This window comes from Hydra vulgaris, chromosome 12 (genome assembly GCF_038396675.1).
Source record: "Hydra vulgaris chromosome 12, alternate assembly HydraT2T_AEP".
Taxonomy (NCBI): domain Eukaryota; kingdom Metazoa; phylum Cnidaria; class Hydrozoa; order Anthoathecata; family Hydridae; genus Hydra; species Hydra vulgaris.
This window is the reverse complement of record NC_088931.1, coordinates 2907501-2932746: the sequence shown is the minus strand read 5'-3', so window position 1 is coordinate 2932746 and position 25246 is coordinate 2907501. Positions and strand designations below refer to the sequence as shown.

At 31.6% G+C, this 25246-nt stretch overlaps 3 protein-coding genes and 1 long non-coding RNA gene across 4 annotated transcripts in view; 2 read left to right on the top strand and 2 right to left on the bottom strand.

Annotated features, from left to right (window-relative positions):
- Positions 1 to 10122, top strand: part of LOC101234866 (26S proteasome non-ATPase regulatory subunit 9) — a 31750-nt gene extending 21628 nt beyond the window's left edge. The window contains exons 6-7 of the mRNA XM_065811248.1: positions 7458 to 7546; positions 9853 to 10122. Coding sequence (XP_065667320.1) covers positions 7458 to 7546; positions 9853 to 9877 — 114 coding nt within the window. The 3' untranslated portion in view covers positions 9878 to 10122. The remainder of the gene's footprint in view (positions 1 to 7457; positions 7547 to 9852) is intronic.
- A 2851-nt stretch (positions 10123 to 12973) lies between these two features.
- On the top strand, positions 12974 to 15248 carry LOC136087881 (uncharacterized). The gene is made up of 2 exons (XM_065811498.1): positions 12974 to 14213; positions 14380 to 15248. The coding sequence occupies exons 1-2, from the start codon at positions 12974 to 12976 to the stop codon at positions 15246 to 15248; spliced, it is 2109 nt and encodes a 702-aa protein (XP_065667570.1).
- Positions 15249 to 15983: 735 nt separating this feature from the next.
- On the bottom strand, positions 15984 to 16409 carry LOC136087880 (uncharacterized). Its single transcript, XM_065811497.1, has one exon. It carries the CDS (start codon positions 16407 to 16409, stop codon positions 15984 to 15986), a length of 426 nt encoding a protein of 141 aa, XP_065667569.1.
- Positions 16410 to 18551: 2142 nt separating this feature from the next.
- Positions 18552 to 25246, bottom strand: part of LOC101239827 (uncharacterized) — a 12756-nt gene continuing 6061 nt past the window's right edge. Inside the window, exons 3-5 of the long non-coding RNA XR_010642054.1 lie at positions 23385 to 23419; positions 18877 to 18952; positions 18552 to 18807 (exon numbers count right to left, since the gene is read on the bottom strand). This is a non-coding gene — a long non-coding RNA (uncharacterized LOC101239827). The remainder of the gene's footprint in view (positions 18808 to 18876; positions 18953 to 23384; positions 23420 to 25246) is intronic.

Here is a 25246-nt window from a genome sequence, read left to right as displayed (position 1 = left end):
GCACTTAGAAACAGTCACAGAAAAAGGATCAGACTATTGAATGATGAGTAACACGAGAATGAATTTTAGGAGATGGCACAAGAGACGCTAGCTCTTTAGAGCAGTGCCCATTATAGTATTTGTAGAAAAGAGAAAGAGAAGCAACGTTACAACGATGTGATAATGGTTGAAGGTTGGCTGCAAAAGTAGGTCCAATTATGTTTACAAGGCGTTTTTGCACCTTGTCTAAAAGAGATAAGGCATCATTAGAAGATCGGTCCCAGATATGGCAACAGTATTCCATACAAAGATAGATTTAAGATTTATAGAGTTAAAGAATAGAATCTAGAGTAAGAAAGTGTCGAGCACGATAAAGAGATGCAACCTTTGCAGATGCTAATTTTGCAATGGATTTGATTATGGTTTCAAAGAAAGATCGGAAGTAAGAGTTAATCCTAGAAGATGAAGGGTAGATGACTCATCAAGTACATTACCATTCATAAATATAGGAAGATCTAAATTATTGCAAAAAAATTGGGTTTTATCTGAACTAAAGTTCACCAGCCACTGTGAGCCCATGCTGAAGCAGAAGTGAGATCTATTTCAAGCTCAAATGCTACCTCCAAGCAGTCAGAGCGTATTGGCTTCTTATCATGACAAGAATAAATGGTATTATCATCAGCGAACAATACCACCTTAGATGTGAGAACATCTGGAAGATCATTAATGTAAATTAAAAAGAGTATAGGGCCAAGGATTGAATCTTGAGAAACTCCTGAAGATACAGGATATGAAGAAGAGTGCTGTCCATCGAGAACAACTTTTATACTACGATTGGAAAGGAAGAGCTCAATAATCTTAAAGATGTTACCTGATACACTGTAAGAAGAAAGCTTATGGAGAAGACCAGCATGCCAAACTTTATCAAAAGCTTTAAAAGTTTCAAGAGTGATATAGCCTTAATAGATACCCTTAACCTCTCCACCTCTATCTAATGCATGATAAAACCTATCGGTTATTACTGTTAGCAAATCAGCTGTAGAACAAGAAGATCGAGATCCATATCGATGGTCAGAAAGTTATTAGATTTCTTTCTATCTTAAGCGAGGTTTTTCAATCTTTAATTAACGAACACTTAATCTCTCATCTTGAATCTAATATTTAAGATGAGAGATTAAGTGTTTGTTAATTAAAGTTTAAAAAACCTTGCTTATGATAAAAAGAAGACTAATGGGACGGTAGTTAGACAAATCAGATTGCTCTCCAGAGTTTTTGAAAATATGTATAACAAATGCTGCTTTCCAGCATGCCGGAAAACAAGACTCATGAAAAGCACTTGTTTAATAGTTTTGAAAATATGGATGATAGCTCTTGAGAACATTTCTGCAAGACTACAATAGGTATGTTGTCTGGACCACAAGCTGTAGAAGAGTCTAGGCAGTAAATCACTTTAAATTCAGAAGCTGGAATGGTATGAAGGTCAAGCAATAGATCAACCAAATTGTCGGCCATATTAAGTAGAACACAACTAGTGGAATCAAGGGATGATACTGTTGAAAAGTTCTTAACAAACAATTCAGCTTTGTCTTTAGGTGAAGTGACAAAGACTGAACCATACAAGAGAGGTGGAATTACAGATTTGCCCTTATTATCGATACTGTTAAAGATTCCCCAGAAGTCAGGAGAGCCTAATTTTTGTGATAAAATACGAGATTTTATGACCTGAGAATAGCGAGCTTTGGCATTAGTCAAAACTTTTATACAATAGTTTCTAGCAATAGTAAATAGATGTCTGTTTTTTGGAGAATTTTTTTTTCTGATAGATATGGAAGTATGGGTTTTGATTGGAAATTGCAGCAGCACAATGTGAGGAAAACCATGGAGAAAAGTGAGGCTTGACCTGGAATCGTCAAGAGGGAATAAAAGATTCCATGCCAGCTTGAATCCACGAAGTTATGTAAAAAGCACATATGTCAGCAGGAAGACGAAAGATTTCTACCCAAGGGCCATCATGGAAAGAGTCCCAGTCAGCTTTAAGGTAGTTGTAAGAGGTACAATGATAGGGGGATTCAGATGATGAAGAAGAATGAGATAATAGTTTTAGAGAGATCAAACTGTGATCAGAAACACCAAAGGGTGAATGTGGAGAAACTGAGCACTGCCTAGGATCAGAAACAAGACATAAGTCAAGTAAAGAAGGTAAATGATTCGGGTTGTCAAGAAAGCGAGTTAGAAAGTTGACTATTTGAGTTAGAGATTGAGAAAGGCAAAAGATGTGGGCCTTAACGCCAGCAGAGTCACTTACACTAGCCAAGCCATTCAGTGTGATGCGCATTATAGTCACCAACAACAACAATATTGGCTGATGGATAAAGAGAAAGGGCTTGATAAATTTGATCAGAAATAAAATCGAAAAGAGTGCAGTCTTGAGATGAAGGAGAGCGATATAAAACAAAGAGAAAGGCGATAGAGTGAAGTGGTGGTAAACAAAAGCACATAAAAGAATACTCTGTTGATTCAAACCTAGTTTTCTGACAAATGGGTGAATTCTTACAAATGTAAATGCCCAAGCCACTTGGTTGAGTAAAGGCTAGAGATGGTGTCTCTAGCCTTTACTTTTGGTTAAGTAAAAGCACCATCTCTACTCAACCAAGTGCCCCAAGGCAGGGGGTGTTTTAAGTTGGAGTTGGCTTCTCCTAGCCTTTGCCTAAAACAGCATATCCTACAAGGCAGCAGGACATGAAGCAGGTTGTACTGGGTTACATGTTACCAGTAGCAGGATAACCCGACGTGACATTTCAAATATCACAGTTCCAAACTCTAAAGGCAATTACCAGTTAACGCCAATTTTAACTTCTTTATATCATTAACATTCTTTTGCAAGAGAACCATGGCTTTGCTTAATGATTTACAATAAAATTTCATGCCTCTATTATTGATTCTTTTTTAGTCCAAGTCAAAAGCATATGCTTCAAGAAATAGATAGCTCTTGAATTCCATCGTGCATTTGAAATAGGCTTTAGTTTAGAAAAATGGATCACGAGTAAATTCTCGATAAGACTTGTATCCTTTACATAACAAATCCAACTCTGTATAATAATTCCTGCCATATTTTTTACTTTTAATAACTGGCCCTTTAGGCTTTTATTTTTCAATTAAATCAGTAATTAATATTAGGCGATGTTAATAAGGATTCTTTAACATTATATGAAACTTTGAGTTCATATAATGTTAAAGAATCAGGTTGACAAGGAAGATACACTAAACCTGGAACAATTTTTGTCAAACGCCTTATAATTCCATTTTTAGAAACCTGTATTTAATTCTGTGGTGTCATATTAAAACGGAAATTTTATTTAATAAAATAATTTCCAAAATAATATTTTTAAAGACTTGCTTGAAATGCAAGTGTTATAATAATTATGCTTATCTATGCTCTTACCATCAAAATGTAAGCACCATATTTCTTCTGAAAAGTTAATATAAGACTGAATCAAGCTTTTTTCATGCAAGAGTGTTTTAGATGCTTTTTGGACTGCGAATCTGCAAGTCGATGTCTCACCAACTGCAATGAGTACAGCTTCTGCAATCTTTGCCATACAACTTATTGGATACTCTTCATTTTCAGATATCTTAGCTACCAATTTACCTGTGATCTTTGCACGTTTCAATTGGATTGTGTAATCATCACTTGTACTATTATCTTCTAAACTTTCACTACTAGAATTGCCTGTATCATCAAATGATTGACTATAATTTGTTTCTAGTTCTTTTCTTTTAGGTGGCAAGTATGGTGGATGTGTTGTAATAGTCTCTGTCATAATGCACTGCACTGACCCTTGCACCCGATTTCTAAAGATTCATAAAAAACTCTTTCAGATTTTTAAATTTAGCATTTTTTGGGCAGTAAGTCAAATAATTTATCCCAGCTATTTAAAATACTTGTCTACTTATTTGTACTTTGTGTTGATTTAATAACAAATTTAAAATTTTGAATAGCACACTATTACTTTTCTTTCCAGATTTCTCTGTAAAACAAGTTATCCCATAATTGTATTTTACAAATTTCTCTGTAAAACATTTTATTCCATAATTGACAAACTTCAATTGAGATTTCTTTAATAACATCACTTGATATAGGAATATCCAATTCTAAAAAGAAATGATATCTTCCTAATATCTGCTTTGTTGTACATAATTTTGAAAAATCCATCAGTGGCTTCTCAATCAAATTTCCATATATACGATTTTTTGGCTTTGAAATATTGGAAGGGCAATCAATTTTTCCACTTAAATTATTTTCTGATATCTTATACATCTAAAATACAGTTTATATTAAAATATATACAATATGTAATAATTAAACAATATGAGTTATTTAAGCAAATTTTCAATCTTTTGATAATACTTTAAAATGGAATTGTACAGAGGGTTTTTTGCATTTATATAGTTTATTTTTATGTTTTTGTGAGTTTTAGATAATTACTCCACCAATAGTTATAGAGTTGTTACTTGAAAAAAAAAATCCCACCCCTAATGCACTCCTTCGAACACAGCACAAAATTAACCTTTTAAAAAGAGATGTACAGATGAACCAAATAAAATTATGTTTACACCAATGAACATAAACACATCTACGAATTTGAGTTGTTTATCAAAAATATCAAAGTACTTCAGAAATTTATCTGATGATTCATTTGGTGCAGTTTTCACGCGATTCACAGCAATGGTGTACCATTAATTAAATTTTGTGCATCTTATGCATATTAATGCATTAAAAATTTTTTGAGTCTTAGTCTTGCTGGAGGTCATGGATCAATTCCACCAGATAAATTTATTGCTCTTTTGAGGAAAAACTCTAAATATTTGGTATTTCATTAGAAAATGTGGTTTTAATTATGACAAATGGAGCATTGGTAATAAGAAAAGTGGGAAAGTTTTTTAGTGCTAAACATCAGTTATGTTTAGTGCACAGCATTCAATTGGTAGTTATCAAGGTTCTTTATGATAAATATAATTGTTATTTAGAACAAGAATATTTTTTTAATGACGAGGAAGAAGATGTTGATAGAGCTGTTCAAGTATTGATCTGATTATTAGGCATGCAAGTATTGGTCTGCTGATAGTTGATAGATATTATTGGTTCGCTGATAGAAAAGATTCGCAAAATTGTTTAAATATTTTGGCTGTCACCAACAAAAAATGATGAAATACTACAGAAAAATATCAAAAGAAATTAAGGAACTTTTATTTATTTTAGACACTTGAATCTGTTGGAGTAGCCTAAGAATAATGTTGGAGCATTTTTATAAAGTTAAAAATTCTTATACAAAAAAAGTCTTCTTGGTATAAAATTTACAATCACATTCAACAAAAATGATATTAGCTTATTATCAAACATAATATCAGTCTTGCAGCCTTTAAAAGTTGCTGTAGAAATATTGTGTTGCTGTGAAAGGTTGCTGTTGAAATATTGTATTGCTGTAAAAAGTTGCTGTAGAAATATTGTGTTGCTGTAAAAAGTTGCTGTAGAAATATTGTGTTGCAAAGATCTTTACACAGCTGATATAACAATTTATGTTAAACAAACTCAGCAAAACACTTTATTAAGCAACGAACTTAAGAATTAATTAATTTTGTGAATTTTTTGAACTCTATATTAATATTGTGTATATCAGAAAAGTTTTTAAAATGTGGAAAATTACCGATAATTTACCAGTTAACCGGTAATCGATTTTTTTTTTAACCAAATTACCTGTAATTATAATGGTCAGTATTTTTGCAATTTAAATGCAATGCAATGTCTTAGATTCAAGAAATGAATTAGAAGAAAGGTTACCTATCTGAGTGAGAAATTAAGAAAGACAAAAACATTGAGTTTTAGAGCCAACAGGGTTACATGCTTGGTCATTATATGTAGAGGTGCATTTGTGCCTAGGGGCACCAACTAAAACCGGGTGCTTGGTTTTTTATTTTATTTGAAAATTTGAACTCTATACTGTTATTGTGTGTTTCAGAAAAATTTTTTAAATGTGCAAAATTACCGGTAATTTACTGGTTAATCTGTAGTCAATTTTTTTTTACAGAATTACTTGTAATTAAAAAGGTTGGTAATTTTGCAATTCCTAACATTAACTTATGCCAAGCATTAACTTATGCCAAACATTAACTTATGCCAAACATTAACTTATGCCAAGCATTAACTTATACCAAACATTAACTTATGCCAAACATTAACTTATGCCAAACATTAACTTATGCCAAACATTAACTTATACCAAACATTAACTTATGCCAAACATTAACTTATGCCAAACATTAACTTATGCCAAACATTAACTTATGCCAAAATAATTTGAGATATTTATAGCTACTTATCTATTTGGAGCCATTACAAAGTTTTTTAACTTAATTTTTAAATTTTTTAACTTTAAAACTTTAAGTAAATACATATAATTTATGTTTTTTCTTTCAATTTTTTCTATTTATAAAACAATATTTACTTATAAATTATTATTTATTTTTGATTTAATTACTCCTTATCCCTATTTATTATTATTCCTCCTTGTTACAGCATACTTATCATTATTACTAATTATTATGCGCCACTAAGATAGCTCATAGCATAAAACATCTACCTTATGAAAAAAGACTATGCATTTTAGACCTGACCATGCTCAAAGAAAGACATCATCAAAGACTTAATACAGCTTCTTAAAATCGAATCTGGTAAAGAAACTGTTAACTGGCACCACACTCCGATCCGTTCTACGCCTTGCTATGGTCATAGAAGTTGATTGGTTTAAGAGATAGCTCAATCCAATAATAACAGAAGTAACTTCTTAACAAATTGAGTTGTTGACAGCTGGAATTGCCTATTAGATGAGATTGTAAATGCTAAAAGCCTAAACGCCTTTAAGAATCAGTTTGACATGTTCCGAAAAAACCGCCACAGTGCCGCTAAGGCGCTCTATGCAACACAATAAAGTTGCATTGCGGTTAACTAACTAACTATTACAGCATCTTTATCATTATTGTTCATTGTTACAACATTCTTATTATTAGTGCTCATCACTGCAGCCTGTTATTGCTCATCACTGCAGCCTTTTATTGCTCATCACTGCAGCCTGTTATTGCTCATCACTGCAGCCTGTTATTGCTCATCACTGCAGCCTGTTATTGCTCATCACTGCAGCCTGTTTTCTAAAAAAAAAATTAAAAGTAGTTATCCTCTTTTTTTATTGTAGCCTCAAAAATTACAAAAATTTGTTATTAAAAAAAAAACTGTTAAGCAATATTATAATTATATGTACAAAGATATAACAATGGTATATTAAGTTTAAGATTCAAGATAAAAATTATGGTTTGAAAAAAATATTTTTGTATTATTTTTTTTTTTTTAAGACATTTGTCTTAAAAAAAAAGACAATTTATTATCTAAAACTTGTTCTTACAAAATTAATGATTATTTTACTTAGAAAGAAATAGTTGTCTGTATTGAAAGAAATAATACACCAATAAAGCTAAGTCTTAAACCAGCTGTTTGGAGTGGAAAAGGTTTACTTGGGTAAGTTGTGTTGTGATTTATATAAAACAGTTATATTTATATAAAAGATTTTAAAGTGAAACTTTTATTTTATTAGTTTATTGAATAAAATAATCTTTTTTTTTTTTTTTTTTTTTTTTTTTAAATTAGACTTGTTTTTCTTTAAATATTTTAGTTATATATTTTTAAGAAAATGTAACTATTACAGGTTAGTTTAGGAATTTTTGGGAATTCATATTGGGAAGTTTTAATTTTCTGATAGTTTGTCTTTTAGACTAATAAAGAATTCTTTTGCAGATAATGCCTTAGGAGAGTTAACAAAATACGTACAATTAATGAGCAACATGATAACCAAAGATAAGCACCAGAGATAAAATAAATGAGATAAGCAACACAAGAGATGCAATATTAGACTTTCCTTTTTAATGATATTATTAACAATTTTTCAAATGATTTCCAAGATAAAATTGAGTAATCTGAGAATAATCTCAGCTCTTTGTGGATTTCTTGCGGTGATAAAAAAACTTTTGTTCTTAGAAGAGTTGTTTTAATAAAACTTATGAAAAAAAAAATGATTGAGATCAATGCACAAGGAGAAAGTTCTGGGCGTAGAGTGAAATTTGACTTGAATACAAAAGATAAAATAGAATTTCTACGCCTGTCTAAGTTGAAGATATTATATGGCACAATTTTTCAGCAACGTAGTCAAAAAAGCTGTCACCTAAACACTCTGTCACCTTGACTAAAAGGTTCTATAGGGGCTAGAGAAATTTGAGAATAAATATTACCAAAAAAATTGATAACTAAAAACATTTTTAAACTCATTTGTTTAAATTAAAAAAATTTTTTTTCTTTGAAACATACTATAGAATTCTATATTCTACATTTTTAAAGCGTGACTAATTTAAAATTTAAATGATTTTAAAGCATGACTTAGTTTAGAATTTAAATCTTTTTATAAAGTTTCATTTAAAACTCTAGATGATATATTTTTAAGAATAAGAGCTTTTTCAAATTTAAATCAAACTGTGCTTTTTTATTTTAAATGTTATTTAGATTCTGGTAACAATGGTGTTTTGCATAAAACATGCTCGTTCTTGAGTTATAGTAACAGTATCAACCCCAAATAAAGTTTATTTTGCGCATTTTGCTTTACACTTTGAAAAAAATAAAACTAACAGAATCTTAGATTTATCCAACAGAAAACTGTTAAAAGCATTGACAGTCTGATCTTTCTATAAAAGGTGTAAACCAGCATGACCGTTGGTTTTGATTGCACCCCAAACCATAATTGCTTAACAGAAAGTGCATTGCTTAACAGAAACTACAACAAATCAAGAATTGGAACGTGTGTTTGGTGGCCAGTGAACATTGGCTTGGTCTGCTGCAAACGTGTGCTTCGTTGGGAAACATGACAAGTCTTTATATTTTAACAGTCCAATCCTTGTGTTCTTTGCAAAATTTGAGCCGGTCACAAATATTTGAGAAAAACGTTGCTTTAATGCAGCACATATGATCAAAAACTAACATTTTCAAACTGTGCGAGCACTAAGATTCAAACTAGGAGGCAGTCGATTAAGAACTTGTTAGCTTGTCCTTCACAGCCAAACGGTGACCCTGACGTTGACAAAAACCTCATTGAGAGCTTGTGAAGTTTTGGCATTTTTTGTTTAATTTAAAAAAAAAAGAATAACTTTGTTCTTTGGATTTACATACTTTTCTACTTATGTTTTCTTTTTTTTTTTGAAATTTTTATTTTTGAAATTCCAACCCTCTCATTTATTAAGATCCCAGTGTTCATTTGATTTTGGAAATATTTCCGACAACTCTTGAAATGATATAAATGACCGTCAATTCTTATCAATTCTTGACATTGTTAAAATGTGCACAAGCCACAACAGAAAAAGTGTATTGTGTTACCCAAAAGATTGGGATAATACGTTTTTCTTAATTTTAAGTAATTCTGAGCAAACTTGTTTAACACTGCAGGATGTTTCTAGAGTTGAAGAATTTGAAAAATTTGATTTAATTCTCTGGGGGTTTGAAAAATAAATTACTGTTTACGCAAAATTTGTTACAGACAAAGTTGCTAAAGAGCATAAGGTGGTTATTTTCTTTAGAAAATGAAATAACATTTGCATAATTTTTACAATTGAAACTAGTATTTAGATTATTACCCTTTTTTTTTTCAAAATAATGCTGTACTTTTTTTTACTTTTTTTGTACTTTTAGAGAAATTGAGTTCTGATGAAAATTAAAGCCTTCCGCAATCTTTTTTATTTATATTATTAAAATTTATAAAAATTAAATTAGTTATTTTTGTTTAGATGTAACGTGTTACCAGTGAAATAAAAGGTTTAGTTGCTGCTAATAAAGTTTTAACGCATTAACAAATAAAATGAGAAAATAATAAAAAGTACGTGGAAGAAAAAAAATGTTAAAGAACTGAGAGAACAAAATAAAATTTTGTTGTAAAAAGTATTATCTTTGAATGATTTATGTCTTTATAAACGTGCGCTTTGGAGCGAATTTTTTTTTCATTCCCTGCTTGGTCATTCTTTGTATTATGTTTAGTTACAAATATATTAACATTTAAACTTTTTTTTTTTTTATAAAAACAGATTTAATCTATAATATAACATAAAGAGGGAGAGAGATGTAATAACATAAAAATGGAGAGGGAGTTAGTAACATAGAGAGAGAGAAGGCGGTATTAACATAAAGAGGGAGAGGGAGGTAGTAACATAAAGAGGGAGAGGGAGGTAGTAGCATAAAGAGGGAAAGGGAGGTAGTAACATAAAGAGGGAGAGGAAGGTAATAACATAAAGAGGGAGAGAGTGGTGATAACATAAAGAGGGCGAGAGAGGTAGTAACATAAAGAAGGAGAGGGATGTAATAGCCATCAGAATATTCCCTCTAAACTAATAATCTTCTGTTTAAATATTTTCTTATTTTTAAAAAAAAAAATTCATTTATTTTATAAAAATTAAAAGGATATTTCACTTTCAAAATAAATTTTGGTATAAACTACAATTTTTTATTAGAAAAAAAAGTGCTTGATAAATTCCACAGTTTACAATATAACTATGCAATAAATATAACAACATGTTTTTACATTTATATTAATAACCTTTATAAGGTCTCAAATTTAATGATCATTATGTTTGCTAAAGATGATCTTTTTTTAGCAAATAATAATCTTACATTTAACGATATGAACATTGAATTTATAGAAATTTTAACTGGTTTAAGTCAAATAAACTATTAGCTAATATTGGTGAAGTTAAATGGACTCTCTTTTACTTAACTTTTAAAAAAACTAATTGGACGCAATACTATATTTTATTGACAGTATTGATATAAAACTTTTAAAAATTTGTTTAACTAAAAGTTAAACAAATTTTTGCAATTATACTATGCAATTACACAAATTACACTATATTATGCAATTACACACAATTATACTTTTATATTATACAATTATACTACACAATTATACTATGCAATCACACAAATTACATTATACTATGCAATTACACAGATTTTTGCAATTATACTATACAAATTTTTGCAACTATACTTATACAATTATACTAATCTATATTATGTTAAAAAGTTACTAATGAACAAATATGGATGATAAGAGTTTACAGAGACTTTTTTAAGTTAACTTTTTAAGTGCACCTTGTTACCAAGTATGATATTCGATAAAAGGTTTTAGATCGGTGATTAGAGAATCTATTTCCTAAATTAGTTGTAGATTTAAAAAAAAAGTTTTTAAAAATCTGAAGTTTCGTGTGGTAGATTTAACTATAAAAAGTATAAACTGGAAAGCTCACACTATAGTATGTCTTCTTATTCCTTTTCATCAACATAGTCAACGCGGTTGTGTTTATCACTACCTCTATCAATTAGCATAGTTTATATGGCAATTAATAAATTAGTAGTATAATTGAATTAGTGTATGCTTACTGAAAGAACCTCTTAGTTTGCATAATTTACATATGCCTTTAACAATTTTGTTATTTTGATTATCAACATGATTATTCATGTGAAATTTTCATCAGTATAATTTTTATTCAGTGCCGGATTAACCCTTAGGCAAATAAGGCACATGCCTTAAGGCCAGTAAAAATACCAGACCACAAAAAATTTATACATAAATTTATATTTATGTCTTATCTTTATTGATGAAATTATTATAATTATTCCAATTATTATACACATTTTGTTCATATATCAATTTTACGATGTCAAAAATTGTAACTAATTCATTCTTATAAGTGATAATTTTTTTCTTCTAAAATATCGATTTAAAATATTTCGAATAAAATATTCGAAAAATATTGTGTTTTTTTATATTTTTGAAATTTGATAACATTTGTTTTAAACAGTGGAACTCTTTTGTAAACAATAACAAAGCGTAGTAATAGAAGTAATGGTTTTAACAAATGAATATACTTTTAGATATAAATATTGTTATAAAATTGTAATCCTTTAAATTTATTAGTAGGTTTAAAGAAGAAAAAAGCATCACATTTACTGCAGAAAGAACTGGGTATAGCTTTTTTGTTCATGCCATTTTTTGAATGTTTCTATCAAAACATATTTGTCACATATTTTATTTATTGTTGATATTAATATAATAAAGCTCACTAATATAATATTAGATCCATGTATCTCAACTATACTGAGTGTCTTTCATTTTGACATTCACTATCATACATCCATTTTACATATTCTAATTAATATTATTTTAATTTATAAATTAGTTCTTGCTATAACATAGAAAACGTATATACACTATACATGTTGAACTTCAGTTCTGTGACCTAGGGGTATAAGAAGCAGATCATTAATAAGTCAAACAATCAATCCCAGTGAGTAATTTGCATGAATTTTTGAACACCATGCTCCTGAAATAAATAAAAATAAAATCCTTCACTTATAGGAATCTATAATTTTTAATGAGTCATGTTGACGCTGTCATCATTATTGTTAGATTTCTGCTGTAATTATTATTTTAATTGAACAAAATATAAATTCTGATCTTTCCAAGTTGAGTTTTTGTCTATTTATTGATGGATTACCTCTCTTTAACAGCACAGTGAAATGTTTTTGGGTTATATGTGGGTGCATTCTAGAAATCCCGTCATCTGAATTCATAATTGGTGTTTATTCTGGTAGTTCAAAACCAACTTCATCAAATGATTTTCTTCTGGTATACTGGTAGTTTGATTTTAAATTATTATTTCGAATATTAAAATCTATATTATATATAGATTTTGTATGTACTTATCATGCAGTTCACAAGAAATCAATTTTTAAAATTTTACATCATTTTATGATATGTCTTTATAAATCAATTATTTTAAATCGAATAATTATGCTATTGAATACATAAAAATACGTTTTTAAATATCACTTTTACGTTTTACTTTTAGATTAATGTCGATACGTAAAGGTGGTTTGGAGCGAGCAAAGGAGTTAGAGAAGAAAATGCATGATGAAAATAAACTGTTAAAGAAAATACCCAAAATCAATTCATTTTTCACTGCCACGAACAATGTTGATGCTACTGATAATATTACTCTCAATTCCCCACCATCCTCATCAACATCTCAAGTAGGTATTGATCACAAGGAAGAGGCTGCAAAAATTGTATTTGAACTTGGACATACTAAAAAATTTGAAGACAGAGCTGATACTTGTTCAGGAACCATTCCCAATGATGTTGCGAGTTTTGGTGACATAACAGATCATGTGCGTAAAACGTGCCTTGGAAAAATCCATTTTCGAAACTTGGCAGACAGTTATCCAGAAACAAAGTGGGAATACAGTGGAGTGAATCGCTTCCTAAATTCTAGTGTCTTCAAACGGGTTTTGCCAAATGGTGATATCGTTGATCGTGGATGGCTTGTTTATTCTCTAGCCAAGACATGTGTCTTCTGCTTTCCCTGCATTCTGTTTTCATCTGACCGGTCACAGTTGTCTGGCTCAGGATTTAAGGATTGGAAGAATGTGACACAATACTTAAAATCCCATGAAATCAGTGCAAAGAACATACAGTCAGTTCTCACTTTATGTCAAAGAAGTGTTGCTGCTGGGAGAGTTGACGAGCAATTGCACAACAATATGTTGGATCAGCGCAATTACTGGAGAAATGTCCTGTCACGCTGTGTTGCAACTATTGCTTTGCTTTGTGAGAGAGGTCTCCCTCTTCGAGGTAGCAATGAAGTTGTTAGCTCCAGAGAAAATGGGAATTATTTGGGCATCTTGGAGCTGATTGGTCAATTTGATCCATTTTTGTCCCAGCACATCTGTACTCATGGCAATCGCGGACGCGGTCACACATCATATTTATCAAAAACAATTTGTGAAGAATTAATTGCAATGATGGGTGAACAAGTTATGGGTTTCATTAAGGATGAGATTTCAAAGTCACGGTATTTTTCGGTTTCAGTAGATTCCACTCCTGATATTACCCATTGTGACCAGCTGACCATCATTCTTCGTTATATTAATATGGTGGATTACCAGCCTGTGGAGCGTTTTTTGACATTTATCAATATATCCAGTCACACAGGGCAGAATCTTGCTGACATACTGCTTCAGTACTTGTCAGATCAAGACATCGACTACAAAAATTGCCGTGGTCAGACATATGATAATGCCAGCAATATGTCTGGTAAATATATTGGCATGCAACAAATCCTGAAAAACAAAAACAGTTTAGTGGACTACATTCCTTGTACTGCCCACTCGTTGAACCTAGTTGGCCAATCAGCTGTGGATTGTTGCGTTAAAGCAGTTTCATTTTTTAACATTGAATTGCCTGTATACTTTCTTTGTAGCGTCAACACATCGTTGGGATGTCATGATGACCCATGTTAAAAACCAACCGGCATGCCTTGTTTCAAAATATCCATCAGATACCCGGTGGTCTGCTCGAGCTGATGCTGCAAAAGCAGTGTTCAAGGGGTACCACCAATTACAAAGTGCTCTTCAGGAGATCTCAGGGGATTGTAATCAGAATGGTAGCACAAGGAATGAAGCGGGTTCATTGGCCAAACACATGGATACTATTGAAGTTGCCCTATTGTGTGAACTTTGGAATGACATTCTGCAGAGGTTCAACATTAATAGCAAGTTATTGCAAAGTTCTATAATCGAATTAAGTCCAGCTATTGGTCTGCTGAAGAGCTTGCATATATTTTTGGATGAATGTCGAGAGAAGTTTGATGATTATAATCAGAAGGCAGATGATCGCTGTGGCAACAGCACATATAAATCTGAAAGTCGAAGACAACCAAAGCGTAAGAGACAAATCAATGACGGAGATGCCGCAGATGCTATGGAAGGGATGTCAAGCCAGCAAAACTTCAAGGTCAATACCTTTTATGTCATCATCGATCAGCTGAAAAATGCATTAAAGAAACGCATTAAAGCTTACTCAATTGTGCTGCAGAGATTTGGAGTTCTGACTGAGTATGACTCCATGACCGATGAAGATATTGACATTGCTGTTAAAGGAATGGTTACTGTGTACTCGAAAGACCTTTGTTCTGATTTTCCAACTGACAATTTATATGCTGATATAAAGAACAGAGAAACTATGAAAAAGGATCAAGTGCACAGAATCAAGTTGATTCAAGTGCTCAGAAGATGTTTAAAATGCTACACAATTCTGGTGTATATCAAGCATTTCCAAATACTGAAATAGCACTCCGGATCTACTTATGTCTGATGTCAACCAATTGTTCAGGAGAACATTCGTTTTCTCAATTGAAAAGAATTAAAGATGCAAAACGATCAACAATGGCTCAACGGCGTCTTTCTGTACTTTCACTTCTGAGCATTGAAAGTGATTTGCTCAACAAGGTCAACTTCAAAGAACTAATTGACAAATTTGCAGTTATAAAAGCGCGAAAATTTTAAATTATGTAGTTTTTGTCTTATAAATATTCTTTTTTAAATTTTACTTTTCTTCTTTTTGTGGGAAAGTCCGTATTATCTGTATTTTCAGGCCACTTATTAAAATGTGCCTTAGGGCCAACAAAACCTTAATCCGGCACTGTTTTTGTTATTACTTATTATTATTATTTTATTATTATTATTATTACATTTTTATTATTACTTCTAATGAGTCTGGGGGAAAGGTAAAACATTTCATCAAAGTTTCAAAAGATTTATTAATATATATAGTTCAAGGTAAAATACAACTATAAATTCCTATTTTGATATTTTCTATAACAAACTTGTAGTTAATAATAATGAAATCAAATTTTTTTTTCTCCACACTCAAAAGTACTGTGGTCTGAGACAATATTTTTTTATTTTATTTTTTTAAACCTGTGTATGCTCAAGCCTACGGAAGTTGCTTAAACCAAAATAATTTTTTTTTTTTTTTTAAATCTTCGCTTCCAACTATGCTGCAAGCAACCATTAGAGTTGGATGTTACTGGAAGAGAAAAGATGAAGTTTGTAGAGCAAGATAACGATTAACAAACGACTTGAAGAATTGAAAATTATATGAATCAGGAAAGCAAGATGAAGGAAGCGAATTCCATATAACTGATGTTCGAGGAAAAAAACTAGACGAATAAGAGTTTTTGGAGCACTTAGGAACAGCCACAGAAAAAGTATGAGACTTAGTTGAATAACGAGTAACACGATAATGAATTTTAGTAGATGGCACAAGAGACATTAGCTCTTTAGAGCCATTATAGTATTTGTGGAAAAGAGAAAGAAAAGCAACATTACAACGATGTGGCAATGGTTGGCTGCAAGAGCAGGTCCAACTATGTTTACAATGCGTTTTTGCACCTAAAAGAGATAGGGCATCTTTAGAAGATCCACCCCAGATATGGCAACAGTATTCCATACAAGGCCGGATTTGAGATTTATAGAGATAGAGAATAGAATCCAGAGTAAGAAAGTGTCGAGCCCAATAAAGAGATGCAACCTTAGCAAATGCTAATTTTGCAACGGATTTGATATATGGTTTCCAAGAAAGATCGGAAGTAAGAGTTAATCCTAGAAGATGAAGGGTAGATGACTCATCGAGTATATTACCGTTCATAAATATAAAAAGATCTAAATTATTGCGATAACGATTGGTTGAAAAAAATTGAATTTTATATGAATTAAAGTTCACCAGCCACTGTGAGCACCATGCTGTAGCAGAAGTGAGATCCTTTTCAAGCTCAAATGCCCCCTCCAAGCAATCAGAGGGTGTTGGTTTCATATCACGACAAGAATAAATAGTAGTATCATCAGCAAACAATGCCACCTTAGATGTGAGAATACCTGGAAGATCATTAAGTTAAAAAGAGTACAAGGCTAAGGATTGAACGTTGAGGAGCCCTAAAGTTACAGGATAAGAAGAAGAGTGCTGTCTATCAAGAACAACTTTTGTACTACAATTGGAAAGGAAGAACTCAATAATCTTAAAGATGTTACCAGATACACCGTAAGAAAAAAGCTTAATGTAGAAGACCAGCATGCCAAAATTTATCAAAAGCTTTATAAATGTCAAGAGCAATACCCTTAACCTCTCCACCTTTATCTAATGCACGATAAAATCTATCGGTTATCACTGTTAGCAAATCAGCTGTAAAACAAGAAGATCGAAATCCATATTGATGATCAGAAAGTAAGTTATTGGATTCAAGATGAGAAAATAAGACTATTCTTTTATGTGCTTTCGTTTACTACCACTTCACTCTATCACCTTTCTCTTTGTTCTATATCGCTCTCCATCATCTTAAGACTGCACTCTTTTTGATGTTATTTCTAATCAAATTGACTTAGCCTTCTCTCTTTATCCATCACCCAATGTTGTTGTTGTTGGTGAGTTTAATGCTCATCACACTGAATGGCTTGGTTCAAGTGTCAGTGACTCTGCATGCATTAAAGCCCACAAAAAAAAACTCAAATAATCAACTTTCCAACTCGCTTTCCAGATAATTCGAATCATTTACCTTCTCTACTCGTGATTGGGACTCTTTCCGTGAATTTCTTCGTGATGGCTCTTGGGTAGAAATCTTTGGTCTTTCTGCAGACAAATGTGCTTCTTACGTAACTTTGTGGATTCAGGCTGGCATGGAATCTTTTATTCCTTCCCAACAATTTTAGGTCAAGCTTCACTCTTTTCCATGGTTTTCCTCACAATGTGCTGTTGCAATTTCCAATCGAAACCGTTACTTCCATATATATTAGCAAAACAATTGTCCAGAAAACAGATGTCTGTTTATTACTGCTAGAAATCATCGTAAAAAGATTTTATCTAACGCCAAAGTCCGCTAATCTCAGGTCATGAAATCTCGTATTTCATCACAAAATTTAGGCTCTCCTGACTAATTGAGAATCTTTAACAGTATCTATAACAAGGGTAAATCTGTAATTCTACCTCTCCTGTATAACTATATGTTCAGACTTAGTCACCTCACCTTTTTCATTAATATCATCTCTTGATTCCACTAGTTGCGTTCTACCTGATATAGCCGTCAAACAGGTTGATCCATTGGTTGACATTCGTATCACTTCAGCTTCTGTATCTAAAGTGATTTCCTGCTTAGACTCTTCTACAGTTTGTAGTCTGGACAACATACCTGCATAGTCTTGCAGAAGTGTTCTATAAATATGTTTTTCAATAAAAACTTGATAGTATACATTTTGACTCAGACAAACGTCTGAGTCAAAATGTCGAAACCCTGACCTTTCGGAGACAAAATACTGATATAAATATCAGTACATTAATTATCTTAGATTTAACATAAAAGTTTATAAGGATAACATGTTATCGAAAACATTAACGAAAAAATGAAACTTTAATAAGTTACTTAATATTTTAATAAATGTTATCAAGTAAACTGGGTTGAAATCGCTTCGTTTTATACTTGTTCAATCTCGGAGTTTGCCTTGCTCTAAGCTCTCAAAAAATCTCAAACACCGAAGCAAAATTGTCCTGTCAAAATTTCTACGTGTCAAATGTCCTATCAGAAAGAAAAGAATTAAAAGTCTGTTTTCAGTTAAAGATATCTCTTTCAAATTGAATATAGCACATTTTTTGAATTTACGAAATAAACTCAGACAAAACAGGTATAAAATTTCCCCATAAAATCTTCATAAGTAAGTCATTAAAATGGATGTTCAACACAATTTGAAATAAAAAATATCTACAACTCTTCAGTTGGGGGCGGTATAACATTTTTACGGAAGCCATGTGACTCAACAAGCTCAATGATTTCCTTAGTGCTCATTTCTGATATATCTTTCCTCTAAAAAAGCGATTGTTTATTTAAAGACAATAATTGCAACAATACAAAAACAATATAAAAATGTCAAACCTCCTCAGTACTATCATCTTTTATAAATACCAAGGTTGGATCAGCACCCCCAATATATTTTACTTCAAAATTAGAACTATAATTCAGTTAAAGAAGACTCAAATTAATTGTCGCAAGTATCATCGTCATAAGCATCGCATAAATATTAACAAGATCGTATTCATAAATAATAATGACAATAACAAAATTGTATTCATAGATAAAAATGATAACAATAAGAATAATTACAAAAAGATAATAATTAACATATCTAAAAAATATATTTCGTTTAAATAAGGATATTTAAAAAAATATATTTCTTTTTGTATAATTTCGTACACGAACAGGATTCGTGTATTGGTTGGAACACTTTGAACCGTAATAGCCTGAGAGAAGTAAGGAAGAATTAACTAGTAAGTGTTAGTATCAGATTATTAAAATTTGGACAGATGTCCAGTAAAAAACTAAAGCTTACGTAGAAGAAGTTGGCACACAAATTACTTTCTATTATACATCTGTCTACAACTGTCTTAGTATACTCTTTCTAGAGTAAAATACCACGAGTAAGTATAGTATATAGTTTATTGCAAGAACTAGTGTTGATGATAAAGTTTAGAAAGATATATTATTGCAGTTGTCGTCGTTATCATCATTCCGTATGTAGCGTTGCAAGTTGAGATACCTATTGGAGTTAAAATGTAAATCAAAGTAGTACCACCGGTGTGCGTTTCTTTCCAAATTATTGGCTAGCCATTTCAATTGCTGAGTTCTCTTATTGAATTTGTCACGATCCCTTCTGAAACCCAATATTAGGAATTTAAAGATAAGGAACGGAGCACAGCCGTTTCACACAAAGAAGAGAACCAGTTTGAACGTATCTACATCCGTTGTAATGTTATTCCAGAATATCAGCTGGATAAATCTCAGATCCAGGAAGTCAATGGTGCAAGGTGAATTTTTACAAGTGAATTTTATGCTGTTGTGTAGACCATTCATAAAGATCTGAACATTTTCCAATTCTTCCGCCATGCCATTGAAAATGAAAAAGATATCATCAGTAAATTTTTTGTAGAATACGATCCTGTCCGAGTAGTTATTCATAATTTTTGCGTCTAAAATTCCCATGAAAAGATTGGCATATGGTGGGGCTATTCTCGAACCCATGACTGTACCATATCTCTGGTGGCAGTATTGTTCGCCAAACTGGAAGGTGCTATTCTCCAGGATGGTACGGATCATGAGGGTGAAATAGGCTGTGGGTTGGATAGGTGGTAGATTGGTTGGAAACTTGTGGTTGGGATTTTGTTGGAGATAGTATCTCACCGACTCAATACCATCTTCATGCAGAATATTGGTGTACAGTGAGGTTACATCCGCTGTGACCATTAGATAATCCTCCGTAGACATATGTTGTTAAGCAGTTGTATTAGGTGAGTGCTGTCCTTAAGATAGGTTGGTAGTGTAGTAGCTAAACTCTGTAAGTATTTAGATGTATACTTTGAGAGTTAATCAGCTGGGCCACCACACCCAGAGACAATGGGTCTCATTGGTATGCCAGCCTTGTGTACCTTTGGAAGGCCATAAAATAAGGGAGTCCGACATTTGTCATAAGGTTAGAGATAATCGGCTAATGATTCCTTAATTATGTGTCGTGTCTTCAAGAGGTCAACTTAATCATGTATTTCATTAATGACATGTGCCATAGGGTTGTGATCCAGCAGTTCATATGTTACATGGTCCTCCAGTAGGCCCCATATTTTCTATTCATAATCTTCCCTATCCATAATGCATATCCCCCCCTACCTTGTCAGTTTCCTTTATAACAATATTCTGTCCTGTCATTTAAGATTTTTGTCACTTTCGTCTCAAGGATCTTAAAAACACGTTTGATTTGCCGATTTTCTGATTGTGGGGGGTCCAGAAAGGGTTCGGTTCCCTCAATTCAACATCCATTTTGTCACTGTCTCTCCCGATTTGTGCGAAGAAAAGTTTACAGTTGATCCTCCTCTTGAATTTCTCTATTTGGATGATATATTCTTCCTGAGGAGTGGATTGCGGTGTGAAAATGAATTGTAAACCTATGTAGATGGTGTTGATTTCTGTATTGGACAGTGCTTGCTGAGACAAGTTGATTATTGCTCTATCCCTAAGTTGTTGTCTCAACCTAAGTTTCTCTTTGCTCAGTAGATGTTTGTTTTGGTTGTTCAATGCAGCAAGCCAATTTGGCGTAAATAGACTTTTCATGGAGAATGGCATAACTGACCTCCTCTTCTCGTTGGTATAATACATTCTATTGTTGTCGATGCTGTTGTTGATACTGTTGTTTGATTTCTAAAGAAATGTACCCATTGAAACAGTGTCTAGGTATGTGTATAACTAATTATTATATGTGGAAATATTAAAAAACATTGTGTCACTTCTGATATTATGATGCTGGGAGAAGATATCTAGCCCTAAGAATTTGTTGTTTTATTGATGACTTCTTTATAGTCATCTCACCTAAGAGGTTCCACTCTTAATATCATGATTTTATGTTATGAAACCTAACTAATAGGAATTTGTTCCTTTAGACTTCTCTGTAGAAATATCTTATGTAAAATTTCACTTTCATATCATGATGAATGGGTTAAGAAATCTAGCCAATAGGAATTTGTTGTTTTGTTCACAATTATTCTATTGTAATCTAGCCTTAGAGATTTAGTTTATAACATTGTGATTTTGCGTTCTAAAGTCTAGCCAGTAGGAATTTGTCGTTTTATTCCAGAATTGCCCCTCTTGATATCATGATCTTGGGTCAAGGAATCCAGCCAACTGGAATTTGTCTTTTTATTCAAGACTTCTCCTTTGTGACCTTGCCTAAGAATTATCATTTTTATTTTTAACACCCTGATTCTGGGTTAAGAAGTCTAGCTAATTGGAATTTGTCGCTTTGTTTAGTTTTATTCTATTGCGATCTAGCCTGAAAGTTTTAACTTTTGACATAGTGATTTTTCGTTAAAAAAGTCTAACCAGTAGGAATTTGTCGTTTTATTCAAGAATTGCCCCTTTTGACATCATGATCTTGGGTTAAGGAATCTAGCCCACTGGAATTTGTCATTTTTATTTAAGATTTCTTCTTGGTAACCTTGCCTCAAAATTATCATTTTTACTTTTAACACCATGATTTTGGGTTAAGAAATCTACCCAATTGGAATTTTTCGTTTTATCTAAGACTTCTCTTTGGTGACCTTGCCTAAAAATTATCATTTTTATTTTTAACACCCTGATTCTGGGTTAAGAAATCTGGCCAATTGGAATTTGTTGTTTTGTTTATAGTTATTCTGCTGCGATCTTGCCCGAAAGATTTAACTTTTGACATTGTGATTTTGCGTAAAAAAAGTCTAACCAGTAGGAATTTGTCGTTTTATTTAAACCGCAATAGAACAACTATAAACAAAACAACAAGTTCCAATAGGCTAGATTTCTTAACCCAATATCATGATGTCAAGAGGGGCGACTCTTGAATAAAGCGACAAATTACTTCTAGTTAGACTGATAAAAATGAGAAGACTAAAATTGCATGATAGTTAGAGGAGGCCAGAGCAGTCTAGAGTTTTTTAAAAATAGAACCACAGATGCCATTTTCCAGCAGGAACGAAAACAAGATTGAGTTGAACAGTTTAAATAGTTTGCAGAGTATTAAAGAGAGTTCTTTACTTCTGTAAAACTGTAGCAGAAATGTTGTTTGGACCACAAGCTGTAAAAGGTTAAAGAGAGAAATAATTTTAGCAACAGTAGAGTAATTTGGTTGTCTAACAATGAAAACAACAGAAGCTAGAGTGATTTGGTTGTCTAACAATGAAAACAACAGAAGCTCAAATAATTTGGTTGTCTAGCAATTGGATTGACCTGTTTTTTTGGGATGACAAAAAGAGGTTGGTCATGAATAAATTAGAGGAAAAGTTCTCTGCAATTAGATTTGCCCTATCCTAAGGAGAGATATTAAGATTAGACCCTTAAATGAAAGATAAAATGTTAAACTTGCTTTGTCAACGACAGTGTTAAGTATTTCTAAAAGTTACTTGAACTATATTTCTGGGATAAAATACAAATATTACTAATCTTAGAATAGTTGACTTTAGTGACCAGTACTTTTTTGCATCGATATCTTGCAATGATAAAAAAGTTAACACAATGTCAAAAGTCAAAGATTTAACTTAGATTTAACTATACTTAGACGGTTGTAGACAGATATAAAATAGAAAGGAATATGTGTACCTACTTCTTCTACATAAGCTTAAATTTTTTACTGGACATCTGTCCATTTTAATAATCTGATACTAACACTTAATCTTACTAGTTAAATCTTCCTTACTTCTCTCAGGCTATTACAGCTCAAAGTGTTCCAACCATTACACGAACCCTGTTCGTGTACGAAACTATATTAAAATATATTTCTTTTAAATAAGAATATTAAAAAAATATATTTCTTTTAAATAAGAATATTAAAAAAATATATTTCTTTTAAATAAGAATATTAAAAAAGATACTAAAAAGGTGCATGATCACTAATAAAAGCCTTCACCTAAAAAAAAAATACAATAATTAAAAATTAAAACAAAGCATTCTAAATGTAAGAAATTATATTTCTTAGTATTACATTATCAAGAAATTATATTTCCTAAAATTACATTATCAAGAAAATGGTGGAGTGCATCTGAGTCCCATCTTAACAACTTATTCATTTGATGAATAAGTTAATAAGATAAAAAACAAATATTATATGGGGCTCTAATCTGGTAAATAGATAGTGGATGGACAAGCAATTCATACATATAAACAACTTATTCATTTGATGAATAAGTTGATAAAATAAAAAAAAAATAGTCTATGGGACTCTAATCTGGTAAATAGATAGTGGATGGACAAGTTTTTTACTTTTATTTTAGTCACTGTTGAACGTGAGTATAAAAAGAAAAGTTGAAAAGTTTTAGATTTTGCTTGATAATCTTACTTTTAAAGACGCTTTTTTTTCCTGAAGATTTTTTTGCAACTATACACTCCAGTCTTGACAAAAAAACATTGCTTTTTGATCAATTAGCTTAGATTTTTTATATAAATAAATGTTGTATACTGTTAACAGGTCTCGGGCTCTCCAAAATATCATTGGTGATCGCAGTGCATTCTTGAGGGGGATCACCATTATCCACTACTTAAGTCTGATTGGTTATTATGGCACCAACATTTTCTTACCTCTTGTACCCATATATTTTTACGCTTTGGTAGCTTTTTATTATATATTTGTTTAATTCACGATATTTAAACATTTTGCTGATACGCAGGGAGTTGTCAGTTTCCTATTTTTTACTGTTTAGTACATTAATTATACGACATTTAAAAACATTTTTTTATGATTACATATCGACACTATAGCGTGGTGGTTAGTGCACTACGTCATAATCAGCAGATTCACAGTTTGAACCTTGTAGAACACATATTTTGTTTTTTCTTATTATATTGCCCGAACCATTATTTATAACCATTTTTTAATTTACTTATTTTATTTTATCATTTCATATTGTATGATACTTTTAACCATTAATACACCAAGGGATTTCTACATATTTGTTTACTCATAGACCATTGTTTTATCATTTGCTTAGGATGACTTGAGCATGAGTTATTGTTCACCTTCTCTCTGTAGTCACAAAGTTTTATTCCTCCTACAAAATAGTCTTTACATTCATCCATGATTCTTACCCAATGACATCATCTACAATCTATTTCTATATTCACATCTCCCAGGTATACGTAACTGGATGGCTTCGTTGGTCACTTTTTGCGATCATTGTGTCGCATAAACAATAAATGCTACTGCTAACTATTGCAACTTTTGTTGATATTGATGAATAGATGTTAATATTAATGAATGGCAGCTCTCTTACTGAACACTTTACTTTATGCCTTAAAGAACTATTTTTTACTACTGTGTTCTCATGTTTTTATATTCCTTTTTGTAAAGACAAGAGTATACTAATGTCTTCATTAGTAAATAGTCAACGACAGTATACTAATGACTTTATCAGTGTCACTTTACAGTTAAGATTATTAGAAAGATCATTAATATAAGAAACCACACAGGTCCAATTAAAGAACCTTGAGTAACCACATAAGTTACTGGAAATAAAGGAAAACGCTGCCCATACAAGATAAGTTTACAGAGTGGTTAAAAAGGAACAATTCTATAAAAACTTTCTTTTTATTTTTTATGTAAAATATAGAAGCTTTATTTTCTCTTTCTTTTATTCTTTTAAAAACTTTCCTAGATGGACAATATAAAACAAGCTTATGAATCAGACCACCATGTCAGACTTCATGAAAAACCTATTGCTTTTGATATTGTCAAGAGCCT

Bases quoted from the DNA above. Each gene is read 5' to 3' on its own strand.
- LOC136087881 (XM_065811498.1), top strand. From the start codon at position 12,974: ATGTCGATACGTAAAGGTGGTTTGGAGCGAGCAAAGGAGTTAGAGAAG. The intron at 14,214-14,379 runs GTAAATATATTG...CTTTCTTTGTAG, and splicing joins TAATGCCAGCAATATGTCTG to CGTCAACACATCGTTGGGAT.
- LOC136087880 (XM_065811497.1), bottom strand. From the start codon at position 16,409: ATGGAATACTGTTGCCATATCTGGGGTGGATCTTCTAAAGATGCCCTA.